Source organism: Myodes glareolus, chromosome 18 (assembly GCF_982192425.1).
Source record: "Myodes glareolus chromosome 18, mMyoGla1.1, whole genome shotgun sequence".
NCBI lineage: Eukaryota > Metazoa > Chordata > Mammalia > Rodentia > Cricetidae > Myodes > Myodes glareolus.
Window position 1 is genome coordinate 71,801,976 of NC_142043.1, and position 18,991 is coordinate 71,820,966.

Here is an 18,991-nt window from a genome sequence, read left to right on the forward strand (position 1 = left end):
CTCTTTGGGCTCTACAGACACACAGCATGCAAGTGGTGCACAAACATTCACGGACGCAAACACTCATAAAGTAAAAATAAATATTTTATAAAGATGAAATGCAAGTGAAGTGGTCATTATTATTTTTTGGAGGCAGAGTCTCATAGCCTAGACTGACTTAGACCTCAAAGTACTCCTCTCAGCCTCCTAAATGTGATTACAGGCATGAAACCTCCATGTCAAGTTCTAGGACAGTAATTTTTTCAGTCTCAAACTATGAGCAAGTAAGAATGTCTAAGAAGGGCTGGAGAGATGGCCTAGTAGTAAGTAGATGGCTTTGGCAGCTAACAACTGTAACTCCAATTCCAGAGAATCTGATGCCCTCTTCTGGTTTCTGCGTGCACTACATGTATGTGGTACATCAACACATGTAGGCAAAGCAGCAGTACACATTAAAAATAGAAATAAAGCCAGGCAGTGGTGGTGCACACCTTTTATCCCAGCACTCGAGAGGCAGAAGCAGGTGAATCTGTGAATTCGAGGCCAGCCTAATCTACAGAGAGTTCCAGGACAGCCAAGTCTACACAGAGTAACCGTCTCGAAAAATAAAAAACAAACAAACAAAAAAATAGAAATAAGTAAATCTTTTCTTAAAGGAATGTCTAAGAAGTCAGTGGAGCAAAATATTAGATATTAGAGCCTCTTCCATATTATAAACAATTACTTGTGGTTTTGCCTTATAATTTATATACTTCTAAATTTCAATATCAAAATGTTATATATGACCATAGATACCATAATATAGTGATCAGCTTTTACAAATATTTTTAGGTTTACTTAACTGTTTTGAGTGTTTTGCCTGCATATGTGTATGTATACCACATTGCATGCCTGGTGCCCATGAAGGTCAGAACAGGGTGTCTGATACCCTATAACTAGAACAGATGGTTATGAGTTGCCATGTGGGTGTTGGGACTCGAACCTAGGTCCTCTGAAAGAGCAGCCAGTGCTCCTAATCACAGAGCCATCTCTCCAGCCCCCAATAGTGATGGATTTTTAAGTTGTAAAATAAAACTCTGCAGAGGAAGGAGAATCTCTGATGAGGGGAGACTCCTAGAGACCAAGGGGCTCACTTGTAACAGGCAGGTAGCTGATGTTTACTGAGAATGTACCATGTACTCTCTTTACACTAAACCACGATTGTTCTTTTTGACCCTGAGGAGTAGTTCTTGTCTTACATCTGCACTTTATAAATAAGGAAACTGAAGCTAGTTGGCTTACCCTGAATCATACATTGAGGAAATAGAATTATGGCTCAGTTTTTTCCTGTCAGTCCTCAAAGTCTTTGCTTTTGACTGTAGTTTGAGGATCCCACGCTGTGTGTTAGTCAGCTTCGGTGGCCTGAATGCGACCTCACAGTAAACTCAGGTTTGAGCAGGAGTGACTCATAAATCCTTAGTGACCTTCACTTGTGGTGCCATCAGCTTGATAAACAAACACAGAGAGAGAGGGCCACAAAGCTCTGCCTGCATGGTCTCAACAGGAACAGTCTAAAAACAGATTCAGGGTGAAGGATGATTGACGGTGCCAGTCGGTCAAGCAGAGGGCCAGATCAAACAAGAATAGAATCTCAGAACAAAACAAAGCAAAGATGCTGTATGTGCTGATAGAGGCACAAAGGGCCTGGTTGGATAAAGTGCAGAGAGACAGTGAGCTGACAAAACGAGAGCCTAGAGTTACCTCGGAGGACAAAAGAAGTCTTGAGACTGAACCGTTTGGTTTGGGAGTCCTTAGGCCACCCCTCACCAAAGAGCCTGCTCTTCCCCTCTTTCAGTCCCAAGTGCAAGATTCTGAGTGGTTCACACTGAGTCCACAGGAGAGGTGTGATTTTAGTTCACGTGAAAAGAATGACCTTCATCGTTTTGCACCATGGGAAATTCAGTGGTTTCTCAGTGGAGAAATGGTCTTTGCTGTTGGCCAGATATTTGAGTTCTTTGATCGGGAGGGAGGATGGGTGAGCAAATGTGGCATCTCCCACATTCCAATCTACCTTTGGTTTTTTTTATCTTCCAGATTGGCTTGGGCAAAAGCATCCAAAGACCCTAGGATTGCAGAAGGTCAGCAGTCTCCACTGGAGAAGAGGCTCCTGGTAAATAAATTGTAGACTGTACAGTTTGGAGTTAGAGAAAAGGAGCCTGAGGTTTAAAGTCCTTCTGCACAGGTGACACTTGAGGTGGTCCTCCACAGCGCAGCTTCCGTGCCTGGAAATTATCCCAACACCAACGTCCAGAGTCTGGGTTTTAAAACCTAGTAATTTATTGGTGACGGGTACTGGGTACTTTCAAAACAACCAGACTTGCCTGGGAGCATAGGGCTTAAAATTTGAATCATTACTCTGAAGTAATTAAATGCTGTGTGTTTGTGTGTGTGTGTGTATCCATCTGCTTATGATTTCAGAGTTCTGGGATTAGGACATGTACCAAGACTCCTTTCTTGATAGTATTGAGGAGGGCAAAGTGCTTTTAAATGTGTTTGAAGGGAAAATTATAAAACTCTGACCCTCACTTTGACAGAGTCTTGGTGGTGTGCACACTACAGCAGCAAGGCACTTGGTGACTCAGAAATGCCGAGAGGAGAGCAGAGTGCTCTGCAGGGAGCAAGCTCATTCTCTTGACTACTGGCTGGCAAAAGCAGAGTCTTACTATAATAAAAGAATAATGGAGATGATGAAAAAAGAAGACACCGGCGGGGAAACAAAGACGAAAGTGGAAGAGGAAACACCACCGAGCACAGAGGGACAAAAACCGCATTATTGTGTGCCCGAGAGAGAGAAGAAACAAATAGAGAGGCACATCCTCAGAGCAGGCCAGGCCAGAGAATTTAAGAACAAAGCCTGGAGGCAGACCCGACTCCTCAGTGAAACCATACTACCCAAGATTGTGCCAGAAAAGGAGAGCATCCCGAAAGCACAGAGAAGAAGGCAAGTAAGCGAGAGAGAGCTGCACCAAATTAAAGATCATCAAGAACGCATGATTCGAGGGCGGGAACTTCTCGAGCAAAGACTCAAAGAAAGAATCTTGAGAAAAAGTCAGAGCCAGATCCCACTACCTGAGAGGCGTGGTCGAGGGAAGAAAGAGACAAAGGAGCTTGAAAGGGTTGTTGCGTACCCACTTTTCCAGCCGTCCAGTACAAGTCGGATTAAAGTGGATATTCTTATGGAAAAATCTCAGGACGAAGAGGAAGTGAGCACAATTATAAAACCGTATGGAAGGAGATTCTTGGCTGTGCCACCCTTTCTGAGAACTCAAATAGGAAAATTAAAAGATCAGTAAAATTTCAGAGCTTTGGTAATGAAACTGTTTCTTTTTTGCTTTTTTTCCAGACTGGGTTTCTCTGGCTGTCCTGGAACTCACTCTGTAGATCCTACTGACCTTGAATTTAAGAGATCTGCCTGCCTCTGCCTCCCAAGTGCTGGGATTAAAGGTGTGTGCCACCATTGCTGGACTGAAACCTTGATTCTTCTATGAACCTGTTTTTTTTGTGTTCTGGTTGCATAAGTTGATGAATGGTGGTATTTCTCTTACATACATACATAGTGATCAGACAGTCTGGGCTTGAAAGTTTGCCTAGACATTTCTAATTTATTTGTCTTTGTTCAAATTGTTCTTTCAACAAATTTTGGATTATATTTATTTATTGTGGTATATGTGTGTGTGTGTGTGTGTGTGTGTGTGTGTGTGTGTGTGTGTGTGTGCGCGCGTACCACCATGGGTCAGTGTGGCGGTCAGAGGACAACTTGCAAGAGTTGGTGCTCTTCCATCATGCGGGACCTAGAGACTGAACCTAGGTCGTCAGGCTTGGCAGCAGGAACCTTTACCCACTGAGTCATTTTTGCCAGTCCAGCTTGTTCTTTTAAACCTTCTTTTCTTATTTGTAAAGTAGGAACAACTTCGCATTGGATTTATGGAGGATGATGAGCATTGTGGGACATGTTAGCGCCCCCAGCTGGGAAGGCCTAGCTGTGCAATAAGTGAATGTGGAATTGCGGTGAATAAGGGATTTTTCTCATCTGCCGGGATCTCTGGTTCTTCCTGCTTCCAACTTTCAAAGTTAACTTAGTAATGTTTCTACAGTTCAATATAATCTTACACTTTGGTGGGTACTTTTATGCTTTTACTGGAGAAATTCTAACTAGTCCCTGAAGTTCTGACTTAGAACATATAGTTTATTTGTATGAAAAGTTTAGTTTTGAGATTCTTCCTATGTGCATTGTATTTGTTACTGAAGATGAGTGAATATTGTAGAAGATTTTCCCTGGGGAGACATGGATAAATGTCTCCTTACCCCAGATGAGGTACCAATGACAGACCAAAGCAACAATTCCACATAAGTCCAACTTGGCAAGCAAGTTAGTTCTTGCAGTGACTTCCGTGAATGTGGATGTTCAAACAGTTCTGCATCACTACAAACACCTACCATAGTGTGGGTGATGACTTGTGAAAGCTGCAACCCCAGAGCCCTCTGCAGGACGTGCAAATATCAGACAGGTCAGAAGTCTCCTCTCTCTGGTTGTCAAGACTTGGGGAACTTCCTGGGATCCAGCAGTTGGCTATTTCATGAGTCTTAATGAACCTCCCTCCAGAATAGAATGTCTTAATTCCGCAGAAGGGCTGGAGGGATGGTTCAGTGATTAAGAACACTGGCTGCTCTTCCAGAGAACCTGGGTTCAATTCCCAATACCCACATGGCAGCTAACAACTATCTGTAATTCCAGTACCAGGGGATCTGACACCCTCATATAGACATACATGTAAGCAAAACACCCCGTGCACATAAAACAAGAATAAAGTCATTAATGCAGCAGAAACTTGGCACAACCCTGAAGAGAAGTCCTTGCCATTGAGTAGGGAAGAACTCATGGTTGATACTCACTCTGCTGCCAGGTAATGTGGCGAGGGTTATGATAAGGTATATACAGGTACTGTACAAAAGAAGGACCCCTGCCTAAGTGAGGGAGGAAGAGGGAAAAGGAGGTTAGAAAAGGGAATATAGTAGGCATTCATATTTCATCACTTCCTACCACCCACTTAAGCAACACCTTCCCTTAGCATCGATTACTCCAGAGTTATGCAAACCCAGCCTCTCAGACACAGTCTTCAGAGCTCATTGAAAGTCACGAAGCAAGGTTTTAATATGGGGAGAATTTATTCACCAAGTTGAATGCAGCAGATTATTTCCCCATTCAGTTCATTTTCTTTTGTTTTGTTCTTTTGAGACAGGATCTTTCTATTATGTAGCCCTGACTGTCCTGGAAATAACTATGTAGACCAGTCTGGCCTCAAACTCACAAGAGATTTGCCTGCCTCTGCCTCCAGAGTGCTGGGATTAAAGGTGTATGTCATCTCACCTTGTTTAATTTTTTTAAATAAATTTATTTTTTTCATATGGGTGTTTTATCTGCATATGTGTCTGTGCACCATGGACATACTTGGTATCCAAGGAAGTCAGAAGAGAACATCAGATGCTCTGGAACTGGAGTTACAGTTGTGAGCCACCATATGACTGGTGGAATTGTGTGGAGGGCCGCAACCACATTCTCCATTACTTTAAGGGGCAGAGGTAGTTGACCTCTGTAACTTCAGGATGTGGCAGTACACACCTTTAATCTCAACACAAGGGAGGCAGAGGTAGATTAACCTCTGACTTCAAGGGGCAGAGGCAGATTGACCTCTGTGACCTCAAGGTGTGGTAGTACACGCCTTTAATCCCTATGCCTGGGAGGCAGAGACAGATCTCTGTGAGTTCAAGGTGTTGTAGCACACACCTTTAATAACTTTCCACTGTTGCTGTCCCTGCCTACTCCCGAGGTGTCATCTGGGTTGATGGGCAGCGGACCAATCCAAGAGTGACACGTCCGAAGCGAGGACTGTTTCCTATATAAGGGATGGGTTCCCCTCATTCTGGGTCTCCGCTTTGGAAGCTTATGCTCTCTCTCTCTCTCTCTCTCAAGACGCATTAAAGCTTTTCTGCAGAAGGATCCTAAGTGTCCCGTATCGTTCTTGCTGGCGAGACGGTAGCGCGGGACAGAATTGAACTTGGGTTCTCTGGAAGAGTAACCAATACTCTTATATCTGTGTTCTTCAGAAGAGTAACCACTTCTTGCATGTGACCATTGACCATTAAAGCGTGACTAGTGTACCTGAGGAACTGAATGCTTAATTTATTGTTTGACAGCATCTCTCTAATTTGGTTGAATTAAAACTGCCACATGTTTCCCTGCCCACCCACCACCAGGCTGGCAGTACCACCTGGATAAATTCTGTTCCTGTTTTCTGGATGACAATCATCCTATCAGCTTTCTGTATTTGACACTATTTGCTGGTGTGAGAAGTTACATTAGTATCAGTCTAGTTTCCTTTGTAATTCTGAGGTTCACTATTCCATTAAAGGGACTGAAAGAGTGCTGTAGACAACTTCTTTATGGAAATAGCTGAATTTGTCTGTTGAAGCAGCGATGTAGAGTCTCCCAATTTAAAAAAAGCCCAGGACTGGATGGACTCACTGCTGAATTCTACCAGACATTTATAGACTAAGACTAATGTCTTTGGAGGGGAGGCTGCCACCCAGCTCCCAAATAAATACGCAGAGACTTATTCTTACTTATGAATGCCTGGTTTTAGCGTGGCTTGTTTCTAGCCAGCTTTTCTAACTTAAATTATCCCATTTCTTTTTAATTACATTTTGTCTCTGGACAGTTTACCTTTCTTTATTCTATATATCTTTCTTTCCTCCTTGCTCCATGGCTGATTGTGTGCTAGGTAGCTAGCTCCTGGTATCCTCCTCTCCTTTTCCTTTTCTCACTCCTCCCTATTCTCTCTAGCCTAGATTTTTCCTCCTATTTGTTCTCTCTACCTGCCAGCCCCACCTATTCCTCTCCTGCCTAGCTATTGGCCATTCAGCTCTTTATTAGACCAATCGTGTTCTTAGACTGGCAAAGTAACACAGCTGTATAGAAAAACAAATGTAACATAAAAGAATGCAACATAGGGGGCTGGAGAGATGGCTCAGTGGTTAAGAGCATTGCCTGTTCTTCTGAAGGTTCTGAGTTCAAATCCCAGCAACCACATGGTGGCTCACAACCATCTGTAATAAGGTCTGGTGCCCTCTCAGGTCTGAAGACATACACGTAGACAGAATATTGTATATATAATAAATAAGCAAAAATTTAAAAAAAAAGAATGCAACATATCTTTGCATCATTAAACAAATATTCTACTTTATAAACAAATGTAACACATCTTAAACTAATATTCTACAAAACTAATGCTACTCAAATTATTCCATAAACTAGAAATGAAATATTACCAAACTCTTTATGAAGCTAACCATACTGCATAACAACTCTAAAAATTATGGCTCAATTCTCAATTATCTGGTGAATATGGATGCAAAAATAACTATAAACCAAGTTATATATATTTCTAGAAATCATGTACCATGGTCAAGAATATAGACCAGGAACCTCTAGGCTATATGTATCAGCCTCACAGCTTGTTGCTTATTGCCTAAGTGATTACCAGGGCCAGGTATGGTCATTCACACTTGTAATCCTGGAAGAGGCGGGACAATTTCCTAGAGTTCAAGGTCAGTATTAACTTTTGTCATTGTTCCGACTAAAGACCTGGCAGAAGCAAATTGAGGGAAGAGGAATTTATTTTGGCTCGTGATTTAGGAGAGCCGAGTCCATCACAGTGAGGAAGGCCTAGTGGGTTCATGACTGCAGGAGCATGTGGTTGGCGCTCCGCGAGAGTAGGGAATACTGGTACTCCTCTGGCTTTCTCCTTTCTCCTCTCTGATTCAGTCTGCGCCCCAGAGAATGGACTGGTGAAACCCAAGTTCAGGATGAGTTCCCTTTCAGTTAATTCTCTCTTGGAAACACCCTCAAGGACATTCTCAGGGATGCATCTTCTAGGAGATTCTAAATCTGCTAAGTTTTCAGTGAAGAGTAGCCATCACTGCTACATTAGTGAGTTCCAAACCAGCCTGTCTTGACAGTGTGAAACCTTGCAAATGTTCAGCAACCGCTGGGCTTTGGTGGCACAGGCCTTTAATTCCAGTACGCTGGAGGCAGAGTGAACTGAGTGAGCAGGAGGAGGGGAGTTGGGTAACAGGAAGGAGATCAGGGAAAGTGTGGTAAATGAATAAAAACTTGTTATGCAGATTTAAGCAAGCACCCTCTTCACTGATAAGAATGAGGTCTTTTCTAATGTAAATTTCCTTTAGAAAAGGAAGATTTGTTCCCTGCTGGGCAGCATTCCTTGGGGGTTGATTTCCTGTAGGCTTTAGCTCAAAGTAATCTGCTTGTTGAGGAGACCCCCTGCGTGGTAGTTCACTCCTTTATTCCCTCCCCCCCCCCCCACCCCTGACTCTGAGGCCTGAAGATCTCAGAGTTCAAGTTCAAGACCAGCCTGGTCTACAGAATGAGTTCCCAGACAGCTGGCCTCGAAAAACCAAAACCAAAACCAACCCCCCCCCCCCAAAAGTTAGCATCTAAATGGTGGGCCTTAGAAAAAGTATGGACAAGATTTGAGGCCACTGATATTAGTGATCAGAACATCAAACATGATAGAGATGAGCTTCAAATGAGCATTTAACTTTTTTCAAGAAGTAAAAGGGAAGAGGACATGCGTCATCAGTCCTGAAATGCCATATTAAGAGATGTATTTTGTTTCCCCATGGATAGATAGAGTTTAAGAGACAACAATTCATATAGCAAATGTCTGTGAATCCTTGCTACCTGAAAATTTCCTAAAATGATTTCTTGCTTTACATACAAATAGTAGAATCCAAATTCTTATTTATATATAAAGGGACTGTATATGTGAAATTGGAGCTTAAGATATCACAGTTACGAACAGAACCTACAAATGCATCAGCATCAGATCTGATACAGGATTCACGGGGCACAGGAGTCACTGACCACTCTGCAGCTGGTCGCTATGGTTGAGACAGCTTCTATGCTGCCCCATGAAACTCAGTGTGGCAATGTCAAGTGCATTCTATGCAATTCCAGCTTTTCCTTACCACCAGGTGCTGAAGCAAGGTCCAACATGTGGTCATGCCCAGCTGCAGGAATGCTTGGGAAAGTGATGAGGGACTTGGCCTCATTTCTAAGCTCTACTGCAGGGTTTCTCAATCTGTGGGTCACGACCCCTTTGGGGATAACCTAAAACCATGGAAAACACTTATTTCTGATGGTCTTAGGAACTGAGACACTGCTCCTATCAGTCTCCAGGTGAGTCCAACCACATGCAGAAACAACCACATAGTATCCAGAAGTGTCTTAAAGGGTCACAGCATTAAGAAGGTTGAGATCAGCAGAGACAGGTGGATCTCTGTGAGTTCAAGGCCAGCCTGGTCTACAGAGGTGAGTTCCAGGACAGACTCCAAAGCTACGGAGAAACCCTGTGTGTCTGTGTCCCCCCCCCCCCCCCCCGCCGCCAAAAAAGAAGAAGAAAGTTGAGACCCCACTGCTCTAATGTGGGAAGAGGGTGAAAACCGAAAATTCTGGACATGTGGCTCAGGAGTGGACATGGAATGCTGAGAATCAATTTTTGGAGAAATGGTCTGAGTGTAAGGACACCATTTTCCAACTATGGGAAGAAATGGACCAAGGAGTTTATGAAGTCCTAAAGGAAACCCCTAGCCTTAGATTTCAGATCAGGAAACATTGTCTTTAAGCTTGGTAGGGTGGCAAATGCCTATAATTCCAGTGCTTAGACAGTATGATCTGCAGCCAGGAGCCAGTGGTCTTCACAGGAAAACCCTGCACCTGGTCAGGCTGAGAAGCGGAGAATCAGTTTCCATGTGGAGCCCTCATGTGCTTGCTCTCACAGCCCTTTGCCGCTCCCCTAGTGACAACTGCTCACCTATGATTTATGGTAGTTGATACCTAGACTTGATAGTTTTTGCTCCCCAAGGATGTATTTATAAGTGATTCTGTTTACAATTACTTAATGGAAATGAAGTTTTATTCATTGATATTTTTAAATTAAACCCCAAAGATATATAGGACTATAACTGAATATACTAAAAACTAGTTACCTGGTCTGTTTACATAATTTACACTATTGATAGCTTTTATTTCTCTTTTCTTAGAGTTATTCTTTCAAAAAGAAAAAAAGGAGCAATAACAATTCTATCCTTATGTTTCTAGCTCATGTGGAGGGCTTTCTCCAGGATACGTTTGTTGCTCATTCACATAGCAAACCTGCTCCTAGTGCTTGTACTGTTCCTGTTCCGTTGTGGTTATAAACCCACAGTGAATAAGTCTGGGCATAATGATAAAACCTATGTACTTAGGAGGTGGAGGCAAGAGAATTGTTGGAAGTTCAAGGCTAGCTTGGGCTACATAGTAAGTTCCAAGCCAACTTGGGATATATGGTGAAACCCTTTCTCAAAAACAGTGAAAAAACCTCAAATTAATAAATTTAGAAACAAAAGGGTAACATTACATCAGATAGTAACAAAATCAGAGTACCATTAAGTATGCTAATTTAAAAAACCCATTGTCAGGTTTAGCCCAACTGATCTGTATGTTCCCTGACCCACCTCAAATTTATTATTTAAAGTTCTTATATACCCCAATCACGAGGGGTAAGGCAAAGACTTCCTTAACATGATACAAAGAACAAAGCAATTTCCTCCACACATCTCAAAACATCAAGTAATCACAGCCTAGGCCAGTCAACAAATGTAATATGACAAATAATAGTTGTAAAGAAGGAAGTTACAGGATCATCTCAATAGATGCAGCAAAGAAAGAAGTTACAGGATCATCTCAATAGATGCAGTAAAGGCCTTTGGCAAAATTCAACATCCTTTAGGTAAATTTAAGTCCTGAAGAAACTAAAGATAGAATGTACCTCAACATAACAAATGCAATATAAAACAAACACAGCAAACATTATACTAAGCGGCAATGAAGACTGAAAAATATTTCCTGAGAATCAGAATGAGATACTGTTTATTCTCTCTACCATCCCCATTTTTTCTTAGATAAGGTCTCTATACAGCCCTGGTTGGCCTAGAACTCACTGCGTAGACTAGGCTGACCTTGAACTCGCAGAGATCTGCCAGCCTCTGCCCCCCAAGTGTTGGATTACAGGCGTGTGCCACCACACCTGGTTTATTCTCTCTGCTCTTAGTCAAGGTAGCTCCTGAAATCTTAGCCAGGGAAGTAAGAGAGACACCAGGACACCAATAAAGGAAGACATCAAATGATCTTTATTTATAGATGACATGTTCTTATATTTGAAATTGCATAAAATACTTTCAGTAAAGTAACAGGGAACAGAGTGAGAAAGATTGGGAAAGCAATCTCATTCAGAGCTGCTATGAAAAAGTACTAAATACCTAGGAATAAACCTAAATCAAGAGGTTAAAGGTATCTATAAGTAAAACTGTAGGTACCAAAGAAGACTGGACCTGGTGACTCAGCTCTAATCCAGAACTCAGAAAGCAAAATCTTTGGGGCCAATCTGTTCTACATAAACAAGCAAACAAACAGAAAACAGTTAGAAAGAAATGTAGGAAGGCACTGTAAGACCCTTTGTGAACAAACAGATATGTACTAGAAGATTTTCATGAATATACAGAATTAATATTCTGAATTTGACTGTAATTCTGAAAGCAATCTAGAAATTCAGTGTTAAGTCCCACAAAAATCTCAATGACATTTTTCAAAGAATGAGAGAAAGTAATGCTAAAACTCAGATGGAAGGAGAAAAGCCAAAGTAGTTGTTGGCAGAAAGAGCAATGCCGGAAGAATTGCAGTACCTATCTCAAATTAACAAAACCAGCATGGTACAGGCATAGAAACAGACATATTGGCCAATAAAAGAGGTGAGGATGCAGAAATAAACCCTGCTTATAGCCACTTGATTTTCAACAACAGTATCAAAAAATACATTGAAAAAACAAACTTTTTCAGTAAACAGTAGAAAAATAACACTGCATTGCTATTACCCTGTTTTTGTTTTTATTTATTTTTGTAAATTGAAAACAGGCCAAGAATTTAATGTAACAAAATTTTGAAACTGCTAGAAGAAAACACTGAGGGAAACACTTCCAGATACATGAGAAAGCCGTAAGTCTTGAAGGCCCATAGACCAGGAAGCCCCAGGTTTCACTATGTACAAGCGTTTTCTAGATATCTCAACAAAATTCAGGAAGTCTGACAGTGATCTGAAATTCTAGACTTGGAACAGAAGCTGCTGCTGTTGAGATCACTTAGAAAGACTGATGTAGACAGGGAACTACTGGGCTGTGTATCCATTATATCTTGTTACACAAATGATTTCGGGAGCCAGATGTGGTAGTCCAAACCTATAACCCCCACATCGCTGGAACTTGGAGGCCAGCCTGGGTTTCTGCATTACTTACTTTTCTCACTGTTGTGACAAAGGCCAGACAGAGCACATGAAGAGTTTATTTTGGTTTGTAACTGAAGTACAGACCACCTTGGCATAGGAGTGATAGAGCTCATGGCATTAGAGACACTGACTGAGACTTCTCACATCTCCACTGATGGGGAATCAGGTAGAAAACTGGCTCTCATCTGATTTTCTCAGTTTTCCTGTTTTATTCAGTCTGGGATCCCTGGCTATGGATGGTACCAACCAAATTCGGAGTAAGTTTTCCTTCTTCAGTTCATCCTGTCTGGAAACCTCTCACAGTATATTATGGATGCATTTCCTATGAGATTCTAAACCCAGTGAAGCGGATGAAGGTTAGCCATCACAGCTACATAGTGAGCTCAAAGCCTGCCTGGGATACGGTATGAGATCCTGTGTAAAAAAAAAAAAAAAATGAGATCTGGGCTCCATGATTCACAATCTAAATTACGGCTCTGGAATAGACCTGGGTATTTGGAACAATATTTGTGGTTAGTGATGTCAGTGGTCAGAGCAGCACACAAGGTGGAGAAGGGTCTTAGATGGGCATTCTAAAAATTTTAAGAAAGTAAAGTTTGACATGCTGTCAATCCTGAGTTTTTATGCTGATAAATTGTTCTCACCCTGGGTGTAGTCTCAGATGGAAGGTTTAGTAAGCAATTTATACAACAAAAGTCTCTGGATGGTTGTTATCTGAAAATTCTCCAACCTGGTTTCTTCTTGCCAGAAATAATGGAATCCATATTCTTACTTAAACGTAGACATTTTTATATTTGATATTGGGGCGTACTTGGTTTTGGGAAAAGCCAAAAAATTAAGCTTGAGACATCATGCTAGAAACAGAACCCACACTCCTATCAACAACAGGATCCACACAAATTCCCCGAGACCCAGGTGCCCCTGATCACACCACTGGTGCCCCAGTGCTGGCCACTGTATCGTGGAAAACTGTCCCTGCTGCTCCTGGAAACTGTATGTGACAATGGCATCCTTGCCAAAATGTATTTTCTGCAACTTCAGGTTTTCCTTGTCACCTTTTGCTGAGTTAAGGTCCTGCATGTGGTGGTCTAGCATGTCCTTCAGCTTGTGGAACTGAGGACCCATGCTATTCCCAACTGCAGGAATATGGGAACGTGATGGAGACTTGGGCTTTGCCTCCCTGCTAGACTCTCAGTGGGGTATTCCCTCATCCACGACGAGAGTTAAGTGCTGGGATATGTGGCCAAAGGGTGAAAGTAGAATAAGTAAAGTCAATTTCTGGGGAAATTATCTGCACATAAATATATCATTTTTCATACATGAGAAAAATGGCCAAGAGTACGCAGTATTATGAGGTCCTAGGAAACCTCTAATGACTAGACATCAGGCAAATTCTAAGTCTGGCTACAGGTGCATAGTAGGATCAGCAAACAAGAAGAGACATGTGGGCAGAAAGACGACCAAATGCCCTCATGAAGCTGTCCCTTTCGCTGGCATCCCTCTGACTCTTAACTGATAAGAATCCCCCAAAATTGTCAATATGAAATTTCTGTTCTTTTTTCTCACAAATGCTTTACAAAAAGCTAGTGTTGGTTGGTGCACCGTGGTAGTGCATGCCTTTAATCTCAGCACTCGGGAGGCAGAGGCAAGTGGATCTCTGTGAGTTCAAGGCCAGCCTGGTCTACAAAGCAAGTTCCAGGACAGGCACCAGAGCTACAGAGAAACCTGTCTCAAAAAGAAAAAAAGAAAGAAAAAACAACAACAGATCCCAGAATGGGTAAGCATACATTCACATGTGCGCCTCATATTAACAAAATATGAAATAGGAACATTTTTACGAGGGGTTGGAATTTCCCAGCAAGACAAAAACCCTCAGAAAGCAACCCCTTCCCTACCTCTGCTCCTCTTCTTCCTCATCACAGTGGCAGCCACAGCTCCAGTGACCACAACCCCAAGGAGAATCAGACCAGCAGTGATTCCCACGATGGGGGTGGTGGGCTGAGGTGTCTCTAGGAAAGGAAGGAAGAGTGAGGCCTGATGTTAGCTTTCAGCCCTGACCCTGTTCAGGTCTTCAGACTTGATTCTAGTTTCTCTGGCAACAGATTCTATGCCTATTCTTCTCCTTACCCCATTTCAGAATAAGAGGCTTGGGTAGTCCCTTATGGACCACGTGGCATGTGTATCTTTTCTCTTCCCCAGAAGGCACCACCACAGCTGCCCACTTCTGGAACGTTCCATCTCCTGCTGGTCTGGTCTCCACCAACTCCATGTCCTGGGTCTGGTCCTCCCCATCTCTTTGCCAGGTCAGGGTGATCTCCGAAGGATAGAAACCCAGAGCCCAGCACCTCAGGGTGACATCCCCTTCAGGTCTGGGATAATGAGTCACATGTGCCTTTGGGGGATCTGAGTGGAAGATTTGGAAAGTTCATGCAGTTTTTGTTTTTAATAAAATAATGCACTTGTACTCACATGACCATCTGGCACTGCATAGGGAAACTAGTGTGGAAGAGGAGTACAGAGGAGCCCAGATTCAGCATCTGGAAATTTATTCCTTGGCAAATTCTACAAGGAGATTACACCTGCCCAGGAGACTCCTGGTCTTTCACTGACAAAAATGGACTTGGAATCCTGACTGGGTGGGGACAGAGAGATTCAACATCACCAGAGTCAGGGTCCAAAGACACCAGAAATCCTCTTCCCCTTTGGGAAGCACTTCCCCTTCCCAATGACAAAGAGAGGCCATATTCCAGCTGATCCCATTTTCCTCCTTTCTTGGGAGACTTGAGCCCAAATCAGTCCAAGGGTATTGTCCCATGGCCCCTTAGGCCCCATTGTACCTGTGCGCAACAGTATCTCTTTGCCCGCCTCCAGGAAGCTGAGGAGAATCCGGACGCATTCCACCTCAAGGAAAGTCCCGCGGGACTCTGCCGAAACAGTCTTCTTCCAGGTTTGCCCGGTGATCTGAGGCGCTGAGTCAGCCACTCTCCATGTTTTCAGGTCGTCGTTCAGAGCAACGTAATCCTGGCCATCAAAGGCGTGCCGACTGTACCCTCGTAGGAAGCGCCTATCCCGCCCAATGACACAGCCATCCAAGCACTGGAAAGTGTGAGAGACTGGCCCCGCCCCCACAGTTAGCTCTGCCCACCTTGCCTCAACCCGCAATGGGATTTGGGTCTAAACTGAACCACAAAATCTCAGTCACAGTCCTCAATTCCCGAGTGGAGTATCTCCGTTGGTCCTGCAACCTCAAGGCTAAGTCTAGGTCCCGGGGACACTGAGAAGCTAGAGCGGGCATGGGGACTTGGATGGGCCGTGAACTTCGACTTAGAGTCACTCACCGTCCTGGCTCAGGTTGTATTCTTTGGCAGCGGCCTGTAGGAGAACTGGGGCAAAATGTTTGCGGATCTTGACTGTCTGCGTCCATTGCTCCCAATACTCTGGCGGTAACTTCTCCACCCACGGACCCCTTGGCTCCAATCTCTGACTCTGCGCATCGCTGTCGAAGTGCACAAACTGCGTGTCATCCACGTAGCCAGTGAAGATGTACAGGGGCTCCAGGCCAGGTCTGGACATAGCGATGTCAAGATAGCTTAGCGAGTGTGACCCTGGGGACAACGTTAACGTTAAGAACCCAATTCTCCTTCCTTTTCCGGGGTAGCAGGTGCAGGGAGGCGAACAAGGCATGAGCATGAGTGTCAGGGATCACCCAGACGCCAGAGCAGGGAGGACCATATTTCCCTAGGGCTGCCCTCCTCTGCTCACTGCGGGCTTCCTTGCACTCCTCCCATCAGAGGCCATTTCCTGTACTCACCGGTTTGGGCCAGAGTTGGAGTCAGTGCGACCAAGAGCAGCAGGAGGAAGCCTCCGGGAGCTGGGGTTCCCATCCTTGGTGTTTCAAAGGTCTGGAGAAAGTGAGTCCTCGTTCCTCTCTGTGGATTTTATAGCACTATGAGTGTGTGGGAAGAGACCGCGGTGACTCGGATTGGCTTTCTCTGGAAGCATACAATGGGAGGAAGAATACTTGTTTAAGGCACAAGAACCAGGCAACTGACCAAGGAAGTGGGCTGGGGAAATGAAAACCAGGGCTGATGGAAATTCCCAACTCTTGACTTCCCCACTCTGAAAGTTAAAACCTGAGGTCAGGGACCTTACTGCTACCTCCATCCTCCTGTACCTAGCGCTGTTTGTCAGTGTCTCCCTAGGTCCCACCTAGGAGCTGTGAAGGGCAGAAATTCTCAGTGTTTTAGATTTAGGATCTCCATATGGCTTTGCAAAATAGATCCTCAGCAAGATTTTGTGTAGGTTACATTGATCAGCATTTACATAGTAAAATATTGATCATGTGATGGTTTGAATAAGAAGAGTCCCCATATGTAGTACGAATAATAAAAACCCAGAGACAGGTATTGGGATCCGGCCTGAAGATCAGAAAAGCAACGCAACCAACCTCTGACTCTTACCTCTACTTCAGACCAAAACAGCAAACCTGCCTCCACAAATCCTCAGAGTGAGACTGAGCTGAGACCCATCTCCTCCCGTCTCATATTCCACTTTATATTCCTCTCCACTCCTGGGATTGAAGGCATGCACCACCACCGCTCATTTGGGGACAGTAAACTATTTTCAGAGGAACTCGGTGAGCTTAGAGAACATACAATTGACATGGGACAAACTCTCTTGGTCCCACAGGATGCATCCATTTGTAAATGGTTTGAAATTGTAGAGGACGAAAGCATGTGGCAAAAGAGTCTGTCTATGATGCTGGCAGGCTTCCTCCTGCATAAGCAGGTAAGGAAATAGAGCGAGAAGACCAAAGGTTTTTGTGACTGGAGAGATTAGGTAATTTGGTGATAAGCCCCTCACCCAGCATCTGCTACTAGCTTCCTTTACTTTAAAATAACCAGAATTCCAGAGTGCCATATTTGAAGGTAGCAACCCATGGTCTCTTTAGTGTCCCATATCTGAAACTTTCATAGAAATTTCACACACTAGGCCCTTCAAGGTGGCTGGCCAGAAAAGGTGCTTCCCATCAAGCCTGGGGAAAAAAAATGAGTTCAAACTCGACTTCTAAAAAAGTGAAAGGAGAGAACTGATCCTCCAAATGGTCCTCTGACTGCCATACAGGTATCGTATCATGTGCACACTCATTCACACACACACACACTCATAGACACATACACTCACACATGCACACACATAACACACACAAATTGAATAAATAAATTTTTTAAAGAAGAAATCTCATACCTAAAATTCAAGTTAATGGCTGAGGACAGAAAACTCAGACAAGAATGAACAAACAGTAAATGATAGATGTAAGACATTTCCCCATATCCCACTAAGCCAGTCTTTGTTTTTGTTTTTATTATTTTTCATTATATATATGTATGTATGTATGTATGTATATTTGTAGGGGGATTGAGACAGGATCTCTCTATGTATTTCTGAGTGTATATGTAGACAGGCTGGCTTCTAGCTCATACAGGTCCTCCTGTGTCTGTCTCACTAGTACAGGGATTAAAGGCATAAGCCACCTTACCTGGCTTTTATGAAATAAAATCAATATATTTATATATATAATATCAATATATTTTGATCATGTTTTCCTTCTCCCCAACTCCTTCTAGATCCTCTCCACTTCACTAAACATTTAACATCATGTTCTCCTTCTAAAATAGAAGAAAATCAAAACAAATACTAAGATAAAAAATGCCAAAGAAACAAAAAGCCCACATACCCACGCACAAAAACATGGAGTCTGTTTTATGTGGGCCAACTACTCCTGGGCAAGGGGCTGTCATGGAATGTGGTCTATAAACTCAGTAACACTGCACAGAAGAAAGTTGATTTTCCCTTTCTCAGAAGGTGTCAGTTGCAAACAGCTTCTTCACTAGGGGTAGGACTTGATGTCCTCTTTCCCCTTCAGTGATGAGATTTCTGCCTGGCTTGAGCCTGTGTGGGTCTTTGTGTACTGCCACAGTCTACGAGTTCATATGTGCATCAGACCTGTTGTGTCTGGAAGACACTGTCTCCTTAGAGTCACCCACCACTTCTGGTTCTTAAAATATTTCCACTTCCTCTTCTGCATTGTTCCCTGAGCCTTGGGGGGAGGATTAGGTGAAGACATCCCATTCAGAACTGAGTGCTCCAAAGTTTCTCACTTAAGAAAAGTTTCTCACCAGTCTACATTCCCCAGAGTGAGTTAGAAATAGTCTAGCCTCTCTTATCTGATAAAGAATATACATGAAATGTATGAAGAATATATATCTTTTCTGGGCAGGGTTGTACACTCCAGTTGTGCCGTTCCAGGACTTGAGAGTTGGAGGCAAAAGGGTTAAAGTCAGACTCAACTGTATACTTCCAGTCCTGGGCTATGTATGTGTCTAAATCTGTCTCTGTCTCTCTCTGTCTCTGTCTCTCTCGTGTGTGTGTGTGTGTGTGTGTGTGTGTGTGTGTGTGTCTGTGAAGAGCAGGCATGGTAGCCCATAATTGTATTCTCAGTCCTCAGGAGGCAGAGGTATAGGTATTAGCTCAATTCAAGACCAGTTTGGCCTGAGTAGAAGGATGGGAGGGGGAAA

General features: G+C 43.3%; 2 protein-coding genes across 3 annotated transcripts; one reads left to right on the plus strand and one right to left on the minus strand.

Moving 5' to 3' along the window:
* Positions 1–1,495: 1,495 nt before the first annotated feature.
* On the plus strand, positions 1,496–3,318 carry LOC125408380 (RNA polymerase I subunit H-like). Its single transcript, XM_048446649.3, has 3 exons — positions 1,496–1,860; positions 2,053–2,128; positions 2,553–3,318. The coding sequence occupies exons 1-3, from the start codon at positions 1,631–1,633 to the stop codon at positions 3,309–3,311; spliced, it is 1,065 nt and encodes a 354-aa protein (XP_048302606.3). The 5' UTR covers positions 1,496–1,630; the 3' UTR covers positions 3,312–3,318.
* A 7,924-nt stretch (positions 3,319–11,242) lies between these two features.
* LOC148119274 (patr class I histocompatibility antigen, A-126 alpha chain-like) lies at positions 11,243–16,398 on the minus strand. 2 transcript variants are annotated; one of them, XM_087898675.1, is made up of 6 exons: positions 16,225–16,398; positions 15,752–16,018; positions 15,251–15,526; positions 14,541–14,816; positions 14,309–14,422; positions 11,243–12,827 (listed from the first exon to the last, which is right to left on the minus strand). In XM_087898675.1, the coding sequence occupies exons 1-6, from the start codon at positions 16,295–16,297 to the stop codon at positions 12,784–12,786; spliced, it is 1,050 nt and encodes a 349-aa protein (XP_087754801.1). In that variant the 5' UTR covers positions 16,298–16,398; the 3' UTR covers positions 11,243–12,783. The 2 variants fall into 2 exon arrangements, with proteins under 2 accessions (XP_087754801.1, XP_087754800.1); XM_087898674.1 differs by lacking the exon at positions 16,225–16,398 and having other exon boundaries at positions 15,752–16,135.
* Positions 16,399–18,991: the final 2,593 nt, after the last annotated feature.

What these genes read in the sequence shown, in the direction of transcription:
- LOC125408380 (XM_048446649.3), top strand. Translation starts at nt 1,631, where the DNA reads ATGCTGTATGTGCTGATAGAGGCACAAAGGGCCTGGTTGGATAAAGTG. An exon ending in ACACTGAGTCCACAGGAGAG is followed by an intron (nt 1,861 to 2,052) that starts GTGTGATTTTAG and finishes TTTATCTTCCAG; the next exon opens with ATTGGCTTGGGCAAAAGCAT. An exon ending in CACTGGAGAAGAGGCTCCTG is followed by an intron (nt 2,129 to 2,552) that starts GTAAATAAATTG and finishes TCACTTTGACAG; the next exon opens with AGTCTTGGTGGTGTGCACAC.
- LOC148119274 (XM_087898674.1), bottom strand. Translation starts at nt 16,103, where the DNA reads ATGCTCATGCCTTGTTCGCCTCCCTGCACCTGCTACCCCGGAAAAGGA. An exon ending in AGAGATACTGTTGCGCACAG is followed by an intron (nt 14,817 to 15,250) that starts GTACAATGGGGC and finishes TCTTCCACTCAG; the next exon opens with ATCCCCCAAAGGCACATGTG. An exon ending in GAGGAAGAAGAGGAGCAGAG is followed by an intron (nt 12,828 to 14,308) that starts GTAGGGAAGGGG and finishes TTTTTTACACAG; the next exon opens with GATCTCATACCGTATCCCAG.